At 59.2% G+C, this 15,514-nt stretch overlaps 2 protein-coding genes and 1 non-coding gene across 3 annotated transcripts; all 3 read left to right on the top strand.

Annotated features, from left to right (window-relative positions):
* Positions 1 to 1,370: 1,370 nt before the first annotated feature.
* On the top strand, positions 1,371 to 10,321 carry EEF2 (eukaryotic translation elongation factor 2). The gene is made up of 15 exons (XM_066336088.1): positions 1,371 to 1,544; positions 2,160 to 2,374; positions 3,038 to 3,219; positions 3,308 to 3,519; positions 4,216 to 4,394; positions 4,678 to 4,783; positions 5,051 to 5,164; positions 5,306 to 5,444; positions 6,080 to 6,275; positions 6,415 to 6,673; positions 6,883 to 6,990; positions 7,365 to 7,718; positions 8,532 to 8,714; positions 8,789 to 8,921; positions 9,631 to 10,321. Exons 1-15 carry the CDS (start codon positions 1,542 to 1,544, stop codon positions 9,822 to 9,824), a joined length of 2,577 nt encoding a protein of 858 aa, XP_066192185.1. The 5' UTR covers positions 1,371 to 1,541; the 3' UTR covers positions 9,825 to 10,321.
* LOC136372054 (small nucleolar RNA SNORD37) lies at positions 4,841 to 4,909 on the top strand. Its single transcript, XR_010745442.1, has one exon. It is a non-coding gene; the product is annotated as a small nucleolar RNA SNORD37 (small nucleolar RNA).
* A 206-nt stretch (positions 10,322 to 10,527) lies between the features above and the next one.
* On the top strand, positions 10,528 to 15,514 carry DAPK3 (death associated protein kinase 3). Its single transcript, XM_066336498.1, has 9 exons — positions 10,528 to 10,615; positions 11,334 to 11,478; positions 12,398 to 12,758; positions 13,305 to 13,434; positions 13,587 to 13,635; positions 13,758 to 13,784; positions 13,884 to 14,036; positions 14,418 to 14,463; positions 14,577 to 15,514. The coding sequence occupies exons 2-9, from the start codon at positions 11,417 to 11,419 to the stop codon at positions 15,117 to 15,119; spliced, it is 1,371 nt and encodes a 456-aa protein (XP_066192595.1). The 5' UTR covers positions 10,528 to 10,615; positions 11,334 to 11,416; the 3' UTR covers positions 15,120 to 15,514.

Below are 15,514 nucleotides of genomic sequence, written 5' to 3'. Positions count from 1 at the left end.
GGGAATGGGCACAGCCCCAGCCCTGCCACAGCTCCAGGAGGATTTGGAAAACACTCTGGGACAGGCTGGGATTGTTGGGTGTCTGCAGGGCCGGGAGTTGGACTGGATGATCTTCAGGGTAACCTGTTTGGGGTCAAGTGTCACTGTTTGGGGTGAAATGCTGCACTGGGAGAGGTTTTCCAGCACTTTCCTCTCCTTGCTATCAACCTCTGATTAAACAAAAAGGCAATTAACAGCTTCTCAGGAAGAGCAGGATGTTAATCAGGTTTCTCAGTTTTCCCTTCTAGGCTGATAAAAGCCAGGCTTGGTGTTAAAAATCCGCCAGATTGCTATGGAAACCCCAAAGGCCGATAATTCATCCTGTCACGGTGGGAGAGCCGGGCCCAAATCCCTCCTGGGTGTAGCTCCATCGCCATCCTGCCTCCCACAGGGAATGTGCTGGGAGCTGACGGTGAGGTGATGCAGGGATTAAGGCTGAGAGAACTGGGACTGTTCAGCCTGGAGAAGAGAAGCTGTGACCTCATTGTGACTTTCAGAACCTGAATGGACCCCACAAGAAACATGGAGAGAGACTTTGGATAAGGGATGGAGGGACAGGACACAGGGAATGGCTTCCCACTACCAGAGGGCAGGGATAGATGGAATATTGGGATGGAATTCCTGCCTGGGAGGGTGAGGAGGCCCTGGCACAGGGTGCCCAGAGCAGCTGTGGCTGTCCCTGGTCCCTGGCAGTGCCCAAGGCCAGGCTGGATTGGGTTTGGAGCAGTGGGACAGTGGACGGTGTCCCTGGATGGCGCTGGGTGTTCTTCTATGTGTCATCCGTCCCAAACCATTCCATGATTTCTGTGGGCTCTAAGGCACACGAGGGCGCACAGGGCGGGCTCGGAGCTCTGCGGCTCCGTGACAATCCCGGTGACACCGGTCCCGGTGTCCCCGCGCTCCTCCCCGCCAGCAGGGGGCGCTGTCGCACCCACCCGCCCCAACCGGGACATGCGCAGTGCGGGCACCCTGCGGGACCGGGGCGGGGCGGCCGGACCCTCCGCTGCCCGGGACCGCTGCCTGCCACCGGGCTCGGCCCTACCGCCTTCTCTTAGTGACCGAGCCCCCGTGCTCGCCTGCTGCTCGGTGATACCGCTCCGAGGGCGGCCTCACCATCCCCGCTACCCGGGGCCGTTCCCACACCGGGAGCGGGAGGGGCGGATTATTCCCCCCGCTGCAGCGCGGGCAGGGCAGAGCTGTAGCCGCCGGTCGCTGTTCCCCCGGTGTCGCCTCGCTGTGAGTCCCGGTGCAGCGGCGGTGACACCCACGTGGTGCCGGCGAGGCGGAACAACCTCCGGACCATAGAGTCGGCGGGATGAAGCGGCGCGGCCGCGCACGCGCTGGGCTCAGGCCCCGCCCCCCGGCGCCGCCGCCCTATAAGAGCGCTCCGGCTGACGTCAGCGCTCTCTTCCGCCCGCTCTGCGCTCGCCAGCGAGACAGGGCCGAGCCGCCGCCATTGCCGCGATCCCCCCGCCCCGCAGCATCCGCCGCCATCCGCCACCATGGTGAGCCCCCGCCGCCCGCCGCCGCTCCCGGCGGGATGAGCGGTCGTCGCGCTTCCCGTATCTCCGGGGATGGCGCTTCCGCCAGAGCCGCCGGTCACACGGCGGCGGCTGCGGCCTGTGCTGCCGGGCTGGGCCGCAGCTGCGGGGAGAGGGTGGGGCGGCGGACAGGGGGCCGGCCCGGGCGGCCGGGATACTCCCGGAGCCGGCGGCACCCGCCGGTGTCGGTGCCGGGGCTGCCGTTGTCCCGCGGGGCTCGGCAGCGGCCGCGCTGATGTGGCAGCGCGCTGGTGGCGCCGGGGACGGGGCGCTGCGGTGCCGGTCGTACCTTATGTAACGCTGCGGTCTGGGCTGTCACTGGCACCGGCACCGGCCCGGGCTCGGTTTTGGGGGCGTTTTGCGCCCAGCACCCGCTGACACCGCGGCTTGAGGGACGCTGGGGCAAGGAGGGGTCGGCGCTGCATCCCCGCTGCGGTGCCCTTGCTGCGGGTTGTGTTGTCACCCAGGCAGGGTCGGTGTTACGGTGATTATGGCAGGTATTTATGGCAGATTCGGATCCCTTGGAATTGCCAGAGCTTTTTCTCTCAGCGCTGAGTCCCCCTTGTCTCCTCCCTCAAGGTGAACTTCACAGTAGACCAGATACGGGCCATCATGGACAAAAAGGCCAACATCAGGAACATGTCCGTGATCGCCCACGTGGACCACGGCAAATCCACGCTGACGGATTCCCTGGTGTGCAAGGCCGGGATCATCGCCTCGGCCCGTGCCGGGGAGACCCGGTTCACCGACACCCGCAAGGACGAGCAGGAACGGTGCATCACCATCAAATCCACGTGAGTGCCATCCCCTCGGGCTCCTGCTCTTCCCTGGGCTGAGCTCCAGCGGGATTGGACTCATCCAGGAGGTGGAAGAAGATGTTGTTGGGCTCTGGTTTAAGTCCAGAAGCTCATCTCTGTGCTGCTGAGGGTCTCGAGTGATGGAGAGAGTGTTGATAGAGCAATTCCTTGCTGGGCACTGGGTTCACCCTCTCAGTTCAGCACCAGGATTGTTGGGTGTGCTGTGGATGTGATGGGGAGACTCTTGGGAGCATCTCTGGGGATGTACCTGGTGGCTTTGCCACCACAGGGAGTGTGAGGACTCTGAGGTGGAGAACACGGTTGGGATTAGCAGGAAAATCCTAAATCCATCAGTTGGGAGTGGAGCCCTTTGTGGGTGCTGGAGGAGGATGGGATTCTGAAAGGTGTTATGGTTTAGGAAGGGCAGATTGCAGCTTCTGCTCCTGTTCTCTCCCACGCTGGCCTCCCAGGAATACACTTCAGGAAATCCTTGCCCAGCATTTAGGTTGGAAAAGATTTCCAAGGTCATGAAACCCAGCCTTGTCAACCAGAGCAGAGCACTTGATGCCACCTCCAGTTGTTTGTGTGGGGCAAAATGTTCCTGAGCTTTAGGGAGAAATAACACAGATCATCATTTTAATAGCTTCTCCTTTCTTCCAGAGCCATTTCTCTGTTCTATGAGCTCTCTGAGAACGACTTGGCCTTCATCAAGCAGAGCAAGGATGGTTCTGGTTTCTTGATCAACCTCATCGACTCCCCTGGGCACGTGGACTTCTCCTCAGAGGTCACTGCAGCTCTGCGAGTCACTGATGGTGCCCTGGTCGTCGTGGACTGTGTCTCTGGTGAGGATTTTCTGCAGCTGGAGCACGTTTTGGGGGGAATTTGGAGAGGGAGGAAGAGCTCATTCCTAACTAATTGTGCGTTTGGCAGGGGTGTGTGTGCAGACAGAGACTGTGCTGCGTCAGGCCATCGCCGAGAGGATCAAGCCTGTGCTGATGATGAACAAGATGGACAGGGCGCTGCTGGAGCTGCAGCTGGAGCCAGAGGAGCTGTACCAGACCTTCCAGCGCATCGTGGAGAACGTCAACGTCATCATCTCCACCTATGGAGAGGGAGAGAGCGGCCCCATGGGCAACATCATGGTGAGGGGAGGCTCTGAGGGCTGGGGTTGAGCCACTTTGGGGAGAGGGAGCAGCTCCCTCCTCAGTGGGAATTCCTTGTCCCAGGTGGAGGATCCAGGGGGATCTTGAAGGTGACTGAAGTCCCAGGTTTGGGCTGGTTGGGGGCTCTTGAGCTGGCTCCTCTCCCAAATTTCCTGTTCAAGGCATGAGCAAATAAAGGCTGGGATTGTTGCCTGGAGCAGCTGTGGCTGCCCAGTCTCTAGAGCAGTGTCCAAGGCCAGGCTGGGCAGGGTTTGGAGCACCCTGGGGTTGTGGAAGGTGTCCCTGCCCATGGCAGGGGTGCAATGGGTGGTCTTTAAGGTCCCTTCCCACATGCTCTGCTCCTGCTGGGTTCCTGGGAAGGGAGCAAGGCCGTGGGCCACAGGTCCTGAGGAGAAGCTTGTGCTGGGCTCCTGCATGCTAGAAGTGTCCATGCCTTCCTGATCCTCCTGGGAGAGGTGGGACTCCTGCCTCAGGTGAACCAGAGCACACACCTGGTGGGAATGGAGGAAAACCACCCCAGCTCTGTGGTGCAAAGCTAAACCAGTTCCTGTCCCACACCTCGGAGGTGCTCACTGGGACAGAACGACTCCAGAATCTCAGTGTCCTGAAGGTGTATTTTGGGATGGGGTGGGCTGAGGGCTGCTCCCCTGACCCAGTTGTGCTGTTCCCCCTCAGATTGACCCGGTGCTCGGGACCGTGGGCTTTGGCTCGGGCCTCCACGGCTGGGCCTTCACCCTGAAGCAGTTTGCTGAGATGTACGTGGCAAAGTTTGCTGCCAAGGGAGATGCCCAGCTCAGCCCAGCCGAGCGTGCCAAGAAAGTTGAGGACATGATGAAGAAGCTGTGGGGAGACAGGTGAGGAAGGGAGGGAATGGTGGTGATTGGAATTCCAAATCAGTTCTGCATGGCTGCAGCCTGACTCTGCAGAAAATGGGGGAAGGGGGGGGAGGGTGTGGCTGTGCCTGATTTAACAGGAGTTAATTGTGTTTTGGGGAGTGCTGGAAAGGTGGGTGAGGGGGAAAGCAGGAAATGGCTCTTCCTCAGCAGCCCTTGGCTCTGCCCTGGGCAGACAGAACAAGCTGTGTGCCTGTAGCTGACCTGAGCATGGACATTTCGTCTGATTTCCTTCTCTCTGCAGATACTTCGACCCTGCTACTGGCAAATTCAGCAAATCTGCCACCAGCCCTGATGGAAAGAAACTGCCCAGGACCTTCTGCCAGCTCATACTTGACCCCATCTTCAAGGTGAGTTCCTCAGGGTTCCTCTGGCCAGCGCCTCTCTCTTTCCGCTCTTCTGTTCCGTGCGTGATGATGGAAAATTTCTTCACTTTGACCTGACGTGTTTGATTGAAGAAATTGAGCTGTCTGACACATCTGGCTGCTCTGGGGGCAGGTGGGGCTGTGTCTCCTGGGGGGAAGCTGGGTGCTGAGGAGGAACAGGAATCCTCTGCAGGTGCAGAGCTGCTCCAAACTGGGTCACGGCAGCGCTGCCAACAGCTGCTCTCCTCACAGGTTTTCGATGCCATCATGAACTTCAAGAAGGAAGAGGCTGCTAAACTGATCGAGAAACTGGACATCAAGCTGGACAGTGAGGACAAGGACAAGGAGGGCAAACCCCTGCTGAAGGTGAGGCTGGTCTGAGTCCTCTGGGGAGCTGCTGAGCAGTTGTGCTGCTCCACCTGTGTCAACATCAACCCGCTGGGGAGGTGGGGAGGTGAATCCCTGTCTGGTGTAAACGCTCTGACTGGGTCCTGCTGCTCTGCCCAGGCCGTGATGAGGCGGTGGCTGCCCGCTGGAGATGCCCTGCTGCAGATGATCACCATCCACCTGCCTTCCCCCGTCACAGCCCAGAAGTATCGCTGCGAGCTGCTCTACGAGGGCCCCCCTGACGATGAGGCTGCCATAGGTAGGACAAAGCTGCTTGCTTTGCTGCCAGGCCTCAGCTCCAACAGGCCTCTAAACAGTTTGTTCTCCACCTGCACGGCTCAGGAGCGTCTGGAATTGAGTCTTGTTTCTTTTCTAGCATAGGTCAAATAGTTTTGGTTTCTCAGAGCTCTGTTCTGGGGTGCTGAGGTGGATGAGTAACCTCAGAGTAGCCAGAGGGTCCATCTGAGCCTGGATTTGTTGAAAATGTTTCTTGGTGATGTGATCTTCCATGGAATCACAGAATAGATTGGGTTGGAAGGGATTTTGAAAGTCACCTGGGCCCATTCCCTCCTGTGGGCAGGGGCACCTTCTGCTGTCCCAGGCTGCTCCAAACCCCATCCAGCCTGGCCTTGGACACTGCCAGGGATCCAGGAACAACCACAGCTTCTCTGGGCACCCTGTGCCAGGGCCTCATCTCCCTCCCAGAGAACAATCCCTTCCCAGTATCCCATCTATCCCTGTCCTCTGATAGTGGGAAGCCATTCTCCATTTCCTGTTGTCCAGGCAGAAGCCCTTGGGCTGGGACAGTGGTTGCAGGTGTTGAGTTTGGGTTTTGGGGTGGCTGTTGGATCCATCAATAACTCTGGGCTCAGCTGGTCTCTCTCCCCCTCCTAGGCATTAAGAACTGTGACCCCAAAGGCCCCCTGATGATGTACATCTCCAAAATGGTGCCAACCTCTGACAAGGGACGTTTCTACGCTTTTGGCCGTGTCTTCTCTGGTCTCGTCTCAACTGGCTTGAAAGTCAGAATCATGGGACCAAACTACACACCTGGCAAGAAGGAGGATCTGTACCTGAAGCCAATTCAAAGGTGTGTCCTGGCTGGGGTGTTGAGAGGTTCAGGTTTGGGGTTGTTCTGGCGCTGTCTGAGGCCTCTCAGGGTGTTTGGTTACGGGCTGAGTGGCATCTCCTCCCCTTCCCAACCTCCCTCATCCACCTTTTCCCTTTAGGACCATTCTGATGATGGGCCGCTACGTGGAGCCCATCGAGGACGTGCCTTGTGGGAACATCGTGGGGCTGGTTGGGGTGGACCAGTTCCTGGTGAAGACTGGAACCATCACCACCTTCGAGCACGCCCACAACATGAGGGTGATGAAGTTCAGCGTCAGCCCCGTGGTGCGCGTGGCCGTGGAGGCCAAGAACCCGGCTGACCTGCCCAAGCTGGTGGAGGGGCTCAAACGCCTGGCCAAGTCTGACCCCATGGTGCAGGTGAGTGGCCAGAATGGATCTCCAGAGGTGCTGCTTCCAGTCCTGGAGAGTCCTGAGTTGAGTGTTGGTTCCTGGCGTGGTGCTGTGACACCCCAGAGCACAGTGGGGAGAACATCTAGATGTAACTCTGTGGGTCAAACATAAAACTCCCGTTGAGAGTTGTTTGTGGCTCGTTCTGAAGCCTCACCTGCTGCTCCTGCTCTTTCCAGTGCATCATTGAGGAATCTGGGGAGCACATCATCGCTGGTGCTGGGGAGCTGCACCTGGAGATCTGCCTGAAGGACCTGGAGGAGGACCACGCCTGCATCCCCATTAAGGTAGAGGGGCTGAGCATTGGCTGAGCTCAGGCTTTGGCCAGGTTTGATGCCTCACACCTGTCACTAGAGGACAGGAAAAGAACCACACTCACCCATGAGGATGTGAGATGAGAAAGAAGGAAGGTTTATTTGGGGATCTTGATTTACAGAGTCTTTAGAATTTGATTTAAAGATTAGGGAATGAAGTTAAAACACCTTTCTAGCAGTGAACCTAGAAGTTCATCAAATCTTGTCCTTCCCCCCAGAAGGACTGTATTACTTACAAAACACCACTTATAAGAATTTCACTACAAGAACATAAACCCCCCAGAAAGCTTAAAAAAACCCTCAAAGCAACAACACCCACCCCTGCCTCTGCCTGTGTGTCCCTGCAGAAATCAGACCCCGTGGTGTCCTACCGCGAGACGGTCAGCGAGGAGTCCAACGTGATGTGCCTTTCCAAGTCCCCCAACAAACACAACCGGCTGTACATGAAGGCACGGCCCTTCCCCGACGGGCTGGCCGAGGACATCGACAAGGGCGAGGTGTCAGCGCGCCAGGAGCTGAAGCAGAGGGCACGGTACCTGGCCGAGAAATACGAGTGGGACGTCACCGAGGCCAGGAAGATCTGGTGCTTCGGGCCCGACGGCACCGGCCCCAACATCCTCACTGACATCACCAAGGGAGTGCAGTACCTCAACGAGATCAAGGACAGCGTGGTGGCCGGCTTCCAGTGGGCCACCAAGGAGGTGAGGGACAGGGTCTTGGTTTGGGTGGCTTCCAGTGGGCCACCAAGGAGGTGAGGGGTGAAGTCTTGGTGGCATCCATGGTTTCCAGTGGGCCACCAAGGGGGTGAGGGATGAGGTATTAGTTTAGGTGACATCTGTAGCTTCCAGTGAGACACCAAGGAGGTGAGGAGTGAGGTCTGGGTGGTATCCATGGCTCTGTATTTCGTTTGTGCTTCTCAAGGAGCAAAATGCAACATGTGAACAGTCTGGGTGAATAACACAGCTGGTGTTAGAAGGAAAGGTGCTCTGCTCTGGGCTTATCTACCAGTTATTGTCAGGGTAGGACAGGAGAGCACTGCAGGATAAGTTGACAGACTGGGAGCAGCAACAGGAAGGATTTATTTTCCTGTATACCACTTAGTTTCAGTCTGAAGGAGATTCCAAGCCAAAAACTTCAGTGACATTACTAGGACAAAAAAAAAAAAAAATCCCATTTGGCTGAACACACTTGAGTTCCAGCACCATAGATGTGACAGCTCTTGTGGCTTGAAGCTCAGACCTGACCATGAGGATGCTGCAGAGGTGGTGGGAGCTGGTGCTGCACAGAACATTTAGCTTGGGAAAGCCCTCCAAGAGTCCAACCCTTGTAGGTGTGAAGGTTCATCCCTGAGCACGCACAAGTGTTTCCTGGGCGAACCTTTACACTTTGCTGTGCAAGGAGCCGCCTCCATGAATCTCCTGCCAGCCGAGGGAGCAGCCCCCTCTCTGGGGGACACTGAGCCACCCCAGGCTGGTGTGACCTGCTGATCCCTGACCCTGTTTGTGCCCTGGCAGGGCGTGCTGTGCGAGGAGAACATGCGCGCCGTGCGTTTCGACGTGCACGACGTGACGCTGCACGCCGACGCCATCCACCGCGGCGGCGGCCAGATCATCCCCACGGCCCGCCGCTGCCTCTACGCCTGCGTGCTCACCGCCCAGCCACGCCTCATGGAGCCCATCTACCTGGTGGAGATCCAGGTGAGCTCTCCGCCAGCCCTGGGGGCGGTTGGGGACAGAGTGAGGGCAGGCCTGACCCCGCCGTGTCCTTGCAGTGCCCGGAGCAGGTGGTCGGAGGCATCTACGGCGTGCTGAACAGGAAGCGTGGGCACGTGTTTGAGGAGACCCAGGTGGCCGGGACCCCCATGTTCGTGGTCAAGGCTTACCTGCCTGTCAACGAGTCCTTTGGTGAGTCCTGGAGCTGTCCTGGGTGTGGGAGAGCCCTTGGGAAGGACCTCAGGAGATGCTTGAGCTGTTCACTCAGCGCTGAACTGTGTCCCCAAGTGCCACATCCATGTGGGTTTGAAATCCCTCCAGGGTGGGGACTGCAGCACTGCTCTGGGCAGCTGTGCCAGTGCTTGGCCTTCCCTCTGGAGAAGAAAATTTATCTCCAGCCCTCCCCTGACACAGCTTAGGGCTGTTTCCTCTCATCCTGTCACTTGTTGCCTGGGAGAAGAGACCAAGGTTGCAGAACATTCTGGGTTAGAAGAGACTTGTCAAAGTCTTCAGTGCCACCCCTGCCATGGGCAGGGACACCTTCCACTGTCCCAGGCTGCTCCAACCTGGCCTTGGACACTGCCTGGAACCCAGGGGCAGCCACAGCTGCTCTGGAATTCCATCCCAGCCAGAAATTCCTTCTCCATATCCCATCTGTCCCTGCTCTCTAGCAGTGGGAGGCCATTCCCTGTGTCTTACTTCCTTCCATGTGCTTGTCCAAAGTCCCTCTCCAGTTTTAGGCACTAGAAGGGCTCTGAGTTCTTCCTGGAGCCTTTTCTCCATTCCCACCTCATTGATCAGGATCTCAAGAGCTGCTCTGGCTTCCTCTGCTCTCCCCATGGAAACAAACTACAACCTTTCTTGTCCCATCTCACCTGTTTTTCTCTCGTTCTCCTGCCAGGTTTCACAGCAGATTTGAGATCCAACACGGGGGGCCAGGCTTTCCCCCAGTGTGTCTTTGACCACTGGCAGATCCTGCCCGGGGACCCCTTTGACAGCGCCAGCCGGCCGTGCCAGGTGGTGGCCGAGACCCGCAAACGCAAAGGCCTGAAGGAAGGAATCCCTGCCCTCGACAACTTCCTGGACAAACTCTAATGAAACTCATGGAACTCTGGGGAGAACAGGAAAAAAAAAAAAATTTAATTAATTAGCGTTATCACCCATGCCCGCCCCGGGGTGGGAGGGGGGGTAGACGCCTTTGTGAGCACCATCTTGTTAATTCAATGGGTTTCATAGCGATTCTGAGAACTTCAAATGAGGAAAACAAACAAAAAAAGAGAAAAAAAAAAAGCAGCCTTATAGGTTTCTGTGTTGCACATGACTCATCTTTGCCATTGTAACTAAAACATTTCCACTAGATCTGCCCAATTCTGTATTTATTTGACTCAAAAAAAAAAGGAAAAAAGATAGTGCTGCAGAATGGCCCGGAATAGGGTGGGGTGTGCTTAAATCAAAAAGGAGGACAAGGAAACCGGGAGGAGAGATGGTGAGGGGTGAGGATGCCTTATCTGCAGCGTGACTGTCCGTCGTGCCCATCGCCGCCTGTATTAGTGCCACTGGAATTAATAAAATTGGATAAATGGTGACGAAAAGTGAAGGTTTTTGGGGCGGTTTTAGGGGCGAGGGTGGCGCCCTCTGCTGGGAGCGGGGGGGTGGTGCCAGCGGCCCCGCCCACTCTTAGCCCCGCCCACCCTTAGCTCCGCCCACTCGTCGCGAGAGACCCCCGTTGGGCGTGGCCTTTCCGCGCAGGGTGGGCGGGGCTTAGTCCATTAGGGTGATGCGGTGTGGGCGGGGCTCATTGCGGAGGTGGGCGGGGCTCGCGTGGGACGGGGCGGGGCCTGCTGTGGTGGAATGTGGCGGCGGCGACGCGGGCGGCGGCGGCCCAGGTTGGGAACGGGGGACCGGGGAAAAGGAGGGTCTGTGAGGGGCGATGTGGGGCCGGGACGGGACGTGAGGGGCTGTGCGGGTGGGAGAGGGGTGATGGAGGGAGCGTGGGTTGGGGAGGAAGGGAGGGACGGCGCGGGGTGTGGGGTGGGGAAAGCACGGCAGGAACGAGGCGGATTGTGTGTGTGGGGCCTGTGGGGCTGGGAGGTGCTGTGGGGCGGGACTGGGGGTTCTGGGGCCGGTGGGATAGGGAGGGGCAGTGCGGGGGATCCGATTGGGAGGGGCTGGAAAAGGAGGCGTAGGGATTGGGATGGGGCAGTGTGGAGTCGGGAAGGGATGGGCAGGGTTTGGGGGCAGTGGCTGGAATTGGAACGGGGAGATGGGGCTGTGGGGCAGCAAAGGGATGTGCAGGGACCGGGAGGAGAGGGGCTGCGGGGCAGGGAGGGTCAGTGTGGGATCGGAGGGGAAGTGAGCCAGGAAAGGGATGAGGAGGATTGGGTGGACAGCGGGGCCTGTGGAGCAGGGAAAGGCTGTGGCCCCCTTCCCTTCTCTGTCCCCTGGCTTTTGGGGTGTGGTGACACCGGGGGACATCCCCGGCGCTGCCCCGTGGCACCAGCCAGCCCGGAGCCGGCCGTGCATCCCCCGGGGAATGGCGATCCCTGTGCTGCCTGGTGGCTGGAGCTCCTGGGACACATCCTCTCCTTTTTCCCGGTGCCACAGGTGCTGATCCCCGGCTGCTCTCCCCTGCGGACACCCAGCGCCGGCAGCACCGGGGCGGTTCCCGCTGCAGAGGGCCCGCAGCCATGTCCACCTTCCGCCAGGAGAGCGTGGAGGACTTCTATGAGATGGGCGAGGAGCTGGGCAGGTGAGAGACATCCCCCTGCCTTCTGGGGGGGCTTCCTCGGCTGCACCCCCAGCCGGGAGCATCCCTGGATGCGGCTGCTGGATCCCCCGTGGTGTCCCTGTGCCCTCTCTGTAGGCAGCAGCGCTAAGGCTGTGCAGAGTCAGGCACCTCTGGCAGATAGAAATTAGTAAAAAAAAGGTGTTAATTAACGTTGTTCCCGGTGGAGCTCCCATCCGGCTCCGGTTTCCGGCCCTCCTCCCTGGCCCGGCGCCCGGGGGAGGGATCCAGGGTGACTCAGAGCCTGCGGATGGGCTTGAATCAGCCGGGATGCCGAGGCGGCAGCGGGGGGAGCTGCCTCGGGATCCTCCAGCGCTGCCTGGGCCGTGGCAGCCCCACGCCGTGGCTCCTCCTCGGGCATTTGGGCAGCAAAAGCGTTTTGGGTCAATTGAGTGGGGTATTGTTTTTTATCAAAGCAGAGGGAACTTCCAGGTTGTTTTGCCCCTCTGTGGTTGGTTGTGAGCCGTGGGGAGGGATGTGGTGCCCATGGATGGACACCTCACTTTGCCCCCCAGGGCCGTGATCCAGAGATGTACAAAGGTATAAAGGAGTTTTGGGTATTTCAGGCGTTTCAGTCTCCTCCTGCCCTTCTCCATCAGGGCTTTGGGATCTCCTGGGACCACTGGGCTCCTGGCTGGATCTCCCACCCCGGGTGATCACAGCAGCATCCAAACAACCCAGGGAGGATTTAAAAAAAAAAAAAAAAGTATGACAGCTGCTAAGTTCCTGGGAGAAATTCCCTCTCTCCACCGTGGCCGGGTGTGCAGAGCCCAGGAGCAGGCTGGCATCAGCACATCCCATTGATGGCATTCCGGAGGCGGGCTGGGAAAACTGCATCCCGCAGTGGCCCATCCGCCCTGCAGCTCCTCCCCTCGCTCCGCAGCGGCCAGTTCGCCATCGTGCGGAAGTGCCGGGAGAAGAAGACGGGGCTGGAATACGCGGCCAAGTTCATCAAGAAGCGGCGGCTCTCGTCCAGCCGCAGGGGCGTGAGCCGCGAGGAGATCGAGCGCGAGGTGGACATCCTGCGGGAGATCCAGCACCCCAACATCATCACCCTGCACGACATCTTCGAGAACAAGACCGACGTGGTGCTCATCCTCGAGCTGGTGTCCGGAGGGGAGCTCTTCGATTTCCTGGCCGAGAAGGAATCGCTGACCGAGGAAGAGGCCACGCAGTTCCTCAAGCAGATCCTGGACGGGGTGCACTACCTGCACTCCAAGCACATCGCACACTTCGACCTGAAGGTGAGCTCTGGGAGCTGCAGACATCCCATGGTCAGCACTGGGAGCAGGGATAAACACCCAGGTGAGCTCTGGGAGCTGCAGACACCCCGAGGTCAGCACTGGGAGCAGGGATAAACACTCAGGTGGGGTCTAGGAGCTGCAGACACCCCGAGGTCAGCACTGGGAGCAGGGATAAACACCCAGGTGAGCTCTGGGAGCTGCAGACATCCCGAGGTCAGCACTGGGAGCAGGGATAAACACTCAGGTGAGCTCTGGGAGCTGCAGACATCCCATGGTCAGCACTGGGAGCCCCCAGGTGAGCTCTGGGAGCTGCAGACACCCCGAGGTCAGCACTGGGAGCAGAGATGAGCCCCCAGGTGGGCTCTGGAAATCAGCACTAAGGAATGGGGGTCAGTGCATTCCTGCTGGTACTTGGCATCTCTCCCAACCTGAGGCACATCCTTCTGGGGTTTGGGATCTCTCCCAATCTGAGGCACATATCATCTCCTCAGGAGCCCAGGGCAGCTCCCACAGGCTCCCACAGACCCAGCTCCTCTCCCCCCACAGCCAGAGAACATCATGCTGCTGGACAAGAACGTGCCAAACCCTCGCATCAAACTCATCGACTTCGGCATCGCCCACAAGATCGAGGCTGGGAACGAGTTCAAGAATATCTTTGGGACCCCAGAGTTTGTAGGTGAGTGTTCCTGGGGGCTGCTCAGGCTGCTGAAAGCTTTGGATTAATTCTGGAGAGACACCCAGCACTCCTGTGCTGCTGCCAGGATGTGCCTATGGGGCCAGGCTTCCTTCCCCCACAATAAACCCATTTTCTGCCCTTTCCTCCTAAAGCCCCAGAAATTGTGAACTACGAGCCCCTGGGGCTGGAGGCTGATATGTGGTGAGTGATTCCCCTCCTGAGCCCCTTCCCACGGCCCCAGCAGCAATCCCCTCGTGCTGGTGGGTCTCCCCTCGTGCCAAAAGCTCTGTGTGACTTCAGCCTCCTCTCCCTCTCTCTTCCAGGAGCATCGGGGTCATCACCTACATCCTGTGAGTATAGGGCAGCTCTGGGGGGCACAGGGCTGCAGGGTGGGTCCCCCACCTGGGCCTGGAGCCTTTCTGGGGTGTCCCAACCCTCTCTGTCCTCAGGCTGAGCGGAGCCTCCCCGTTCCTGGGGGAGACAAAGCAGGAGACCCTGACCAACATCTCTGCTGTCAACTACGACTTCGATGAGGAGTATTTCAGCAACACCAGCGAGCTGGCCAAGGACTTCATCCGCCGCCTGCTCGTCAAGGACCCCAAGTGAGGGACAGGGAGCAGGGCTGGGGGTTCCTCTGGGAGAGGGGACAGTCCTCCCCTGCCCAACCTGCTGTGTACAGGCAGCTCCCTCTCTCCTGTGAATTCTGGGATCCCCCTGAGGGTGCAGAAGCTCTGCTGGGATTTGGGAGGGTTTGAGCTGGGCCCCCCAGGGCTCAGGGTTTGGGAAGGAGCAGTGGGCTCAGGAGTTTCCCACAGGATCCTTTGTGGGATCTGCCTGTGTTTCTCCTGGGAGGCAGTTTGAGGAGTTGGGGGCTGGATGCAGACCCCAAAGGTGATCACAGGATCCAAGCTGCTTTCCCAGGGCTTTAACAGGGAGAGAGGAGCAAAGCCTCTGCCCTGATCCCAGCCTTGCTGTGTTTGCAGGAAGCGAATGACCATCGCCCAGAGCCTGGAGCACCCTTGGATTAAGGTGAGAACTTAAAGAATCGGCACTTTTGGGGTGTCTGAGCCCCCGAGGCCGGGGCCCTGCTGCTCCCCCAGCCCCGTGGGTGGCTGCTGCAGCCACAACTGTCCCTGCCACAGGTGATCAAGAGGAGGAACGTCCGCAACGAGGACAGCTGCAAGAAGCCCGAGCGGCGCCGGCTGAAGACCACGCGCCTCAAGGAGTACACCATCAAATCCCACTCCAGCATGCCTCCCAACAACACCTACATCAACTTCGAGCGCTTCTCCAAGGTCATGGAGGAGGTGGCTGCGGCCGAGGAGAGCCTCCGAGAGCTGGAGAGGAACAAGAAATCCTTCCGGGAGGACATCGAGGCGCTGCTGTCCATCTACGAGGAGAAGGAGTCGTGGTACAAAGAGGAGAACGAGAGCATCAGCCAGGACCTGCGGCAGATCCGGCAGGAGCTGCACAAGACGGAGGCTCTGAAGAAGGAGGCTCAGGAGGAGACCAGGAGCGTGGTGCAGGCTGCCAACGGGCTCAAGCGGCGCTACCGCAAGCTGGAGAACCACTACGAGGCCCTGGCCAAGCAGGTGGCCTCGGAGATGAAGTTTGTGCAGGAGCTGGTGTGGTCCATCGAGAGGGAGAAGCTGCAGAGCAGCGAAGGCGACGGCAGCATCCGCTAACCCGGCGTGTCCCCGCTGTCCCCTGGGCCGTGTCCCCGCGGGGTTTGTGCCTCCCTGGAGCTCCCACCTCGTGGCCTTGGGGCTGTGTCACCCCCGGGGTTTGGCTTCCTGCCTGGCTCGTGTCCCTGCGCTCCCTGTCACCGCTGCTGCGCTCTGGGGCGTGTGTCCCCACCCCACGCGGGTCCCCGAGCTGCCCCATGCCCCTGGGGGGGTTGGTGGGCAGAGCTCCCCTCTCTACACTACAGCAGCAGCCACGCGTGGGCTGGGACCAAGGACTGATGCCTCACACTCTGCAGCCCCCTGGGTGGCCCCTCATCCCCCCAGGGTGCTGTCCCCCTTGTCCCCCTGTCCCAGCCCTGGCTCCCCCTTTTCCCAGAATAAAGGTTTCTGTGTAA

The sequence above is a fragment of the Sylvia atricapilla genome, chromosome 26, assembly GCF_009819655.1.
Source record: "Sylvia atricapilla isolate bSylAtr1 chromosome 26, bSylAtr1.pri, whole genome shotgun sequence".
In the NCBI taxonomy this organism is placed as follows: Eukaryota; Metazoa; Chordata; class Aves; order Passeriformes; family Sylviidae; genus Sylvia; species Sylvia atricapilla.
Note: the sequence above shows the minus strand (reverse complement) of the source record. Positions and strands in the feature narration are given on the sequence as shown.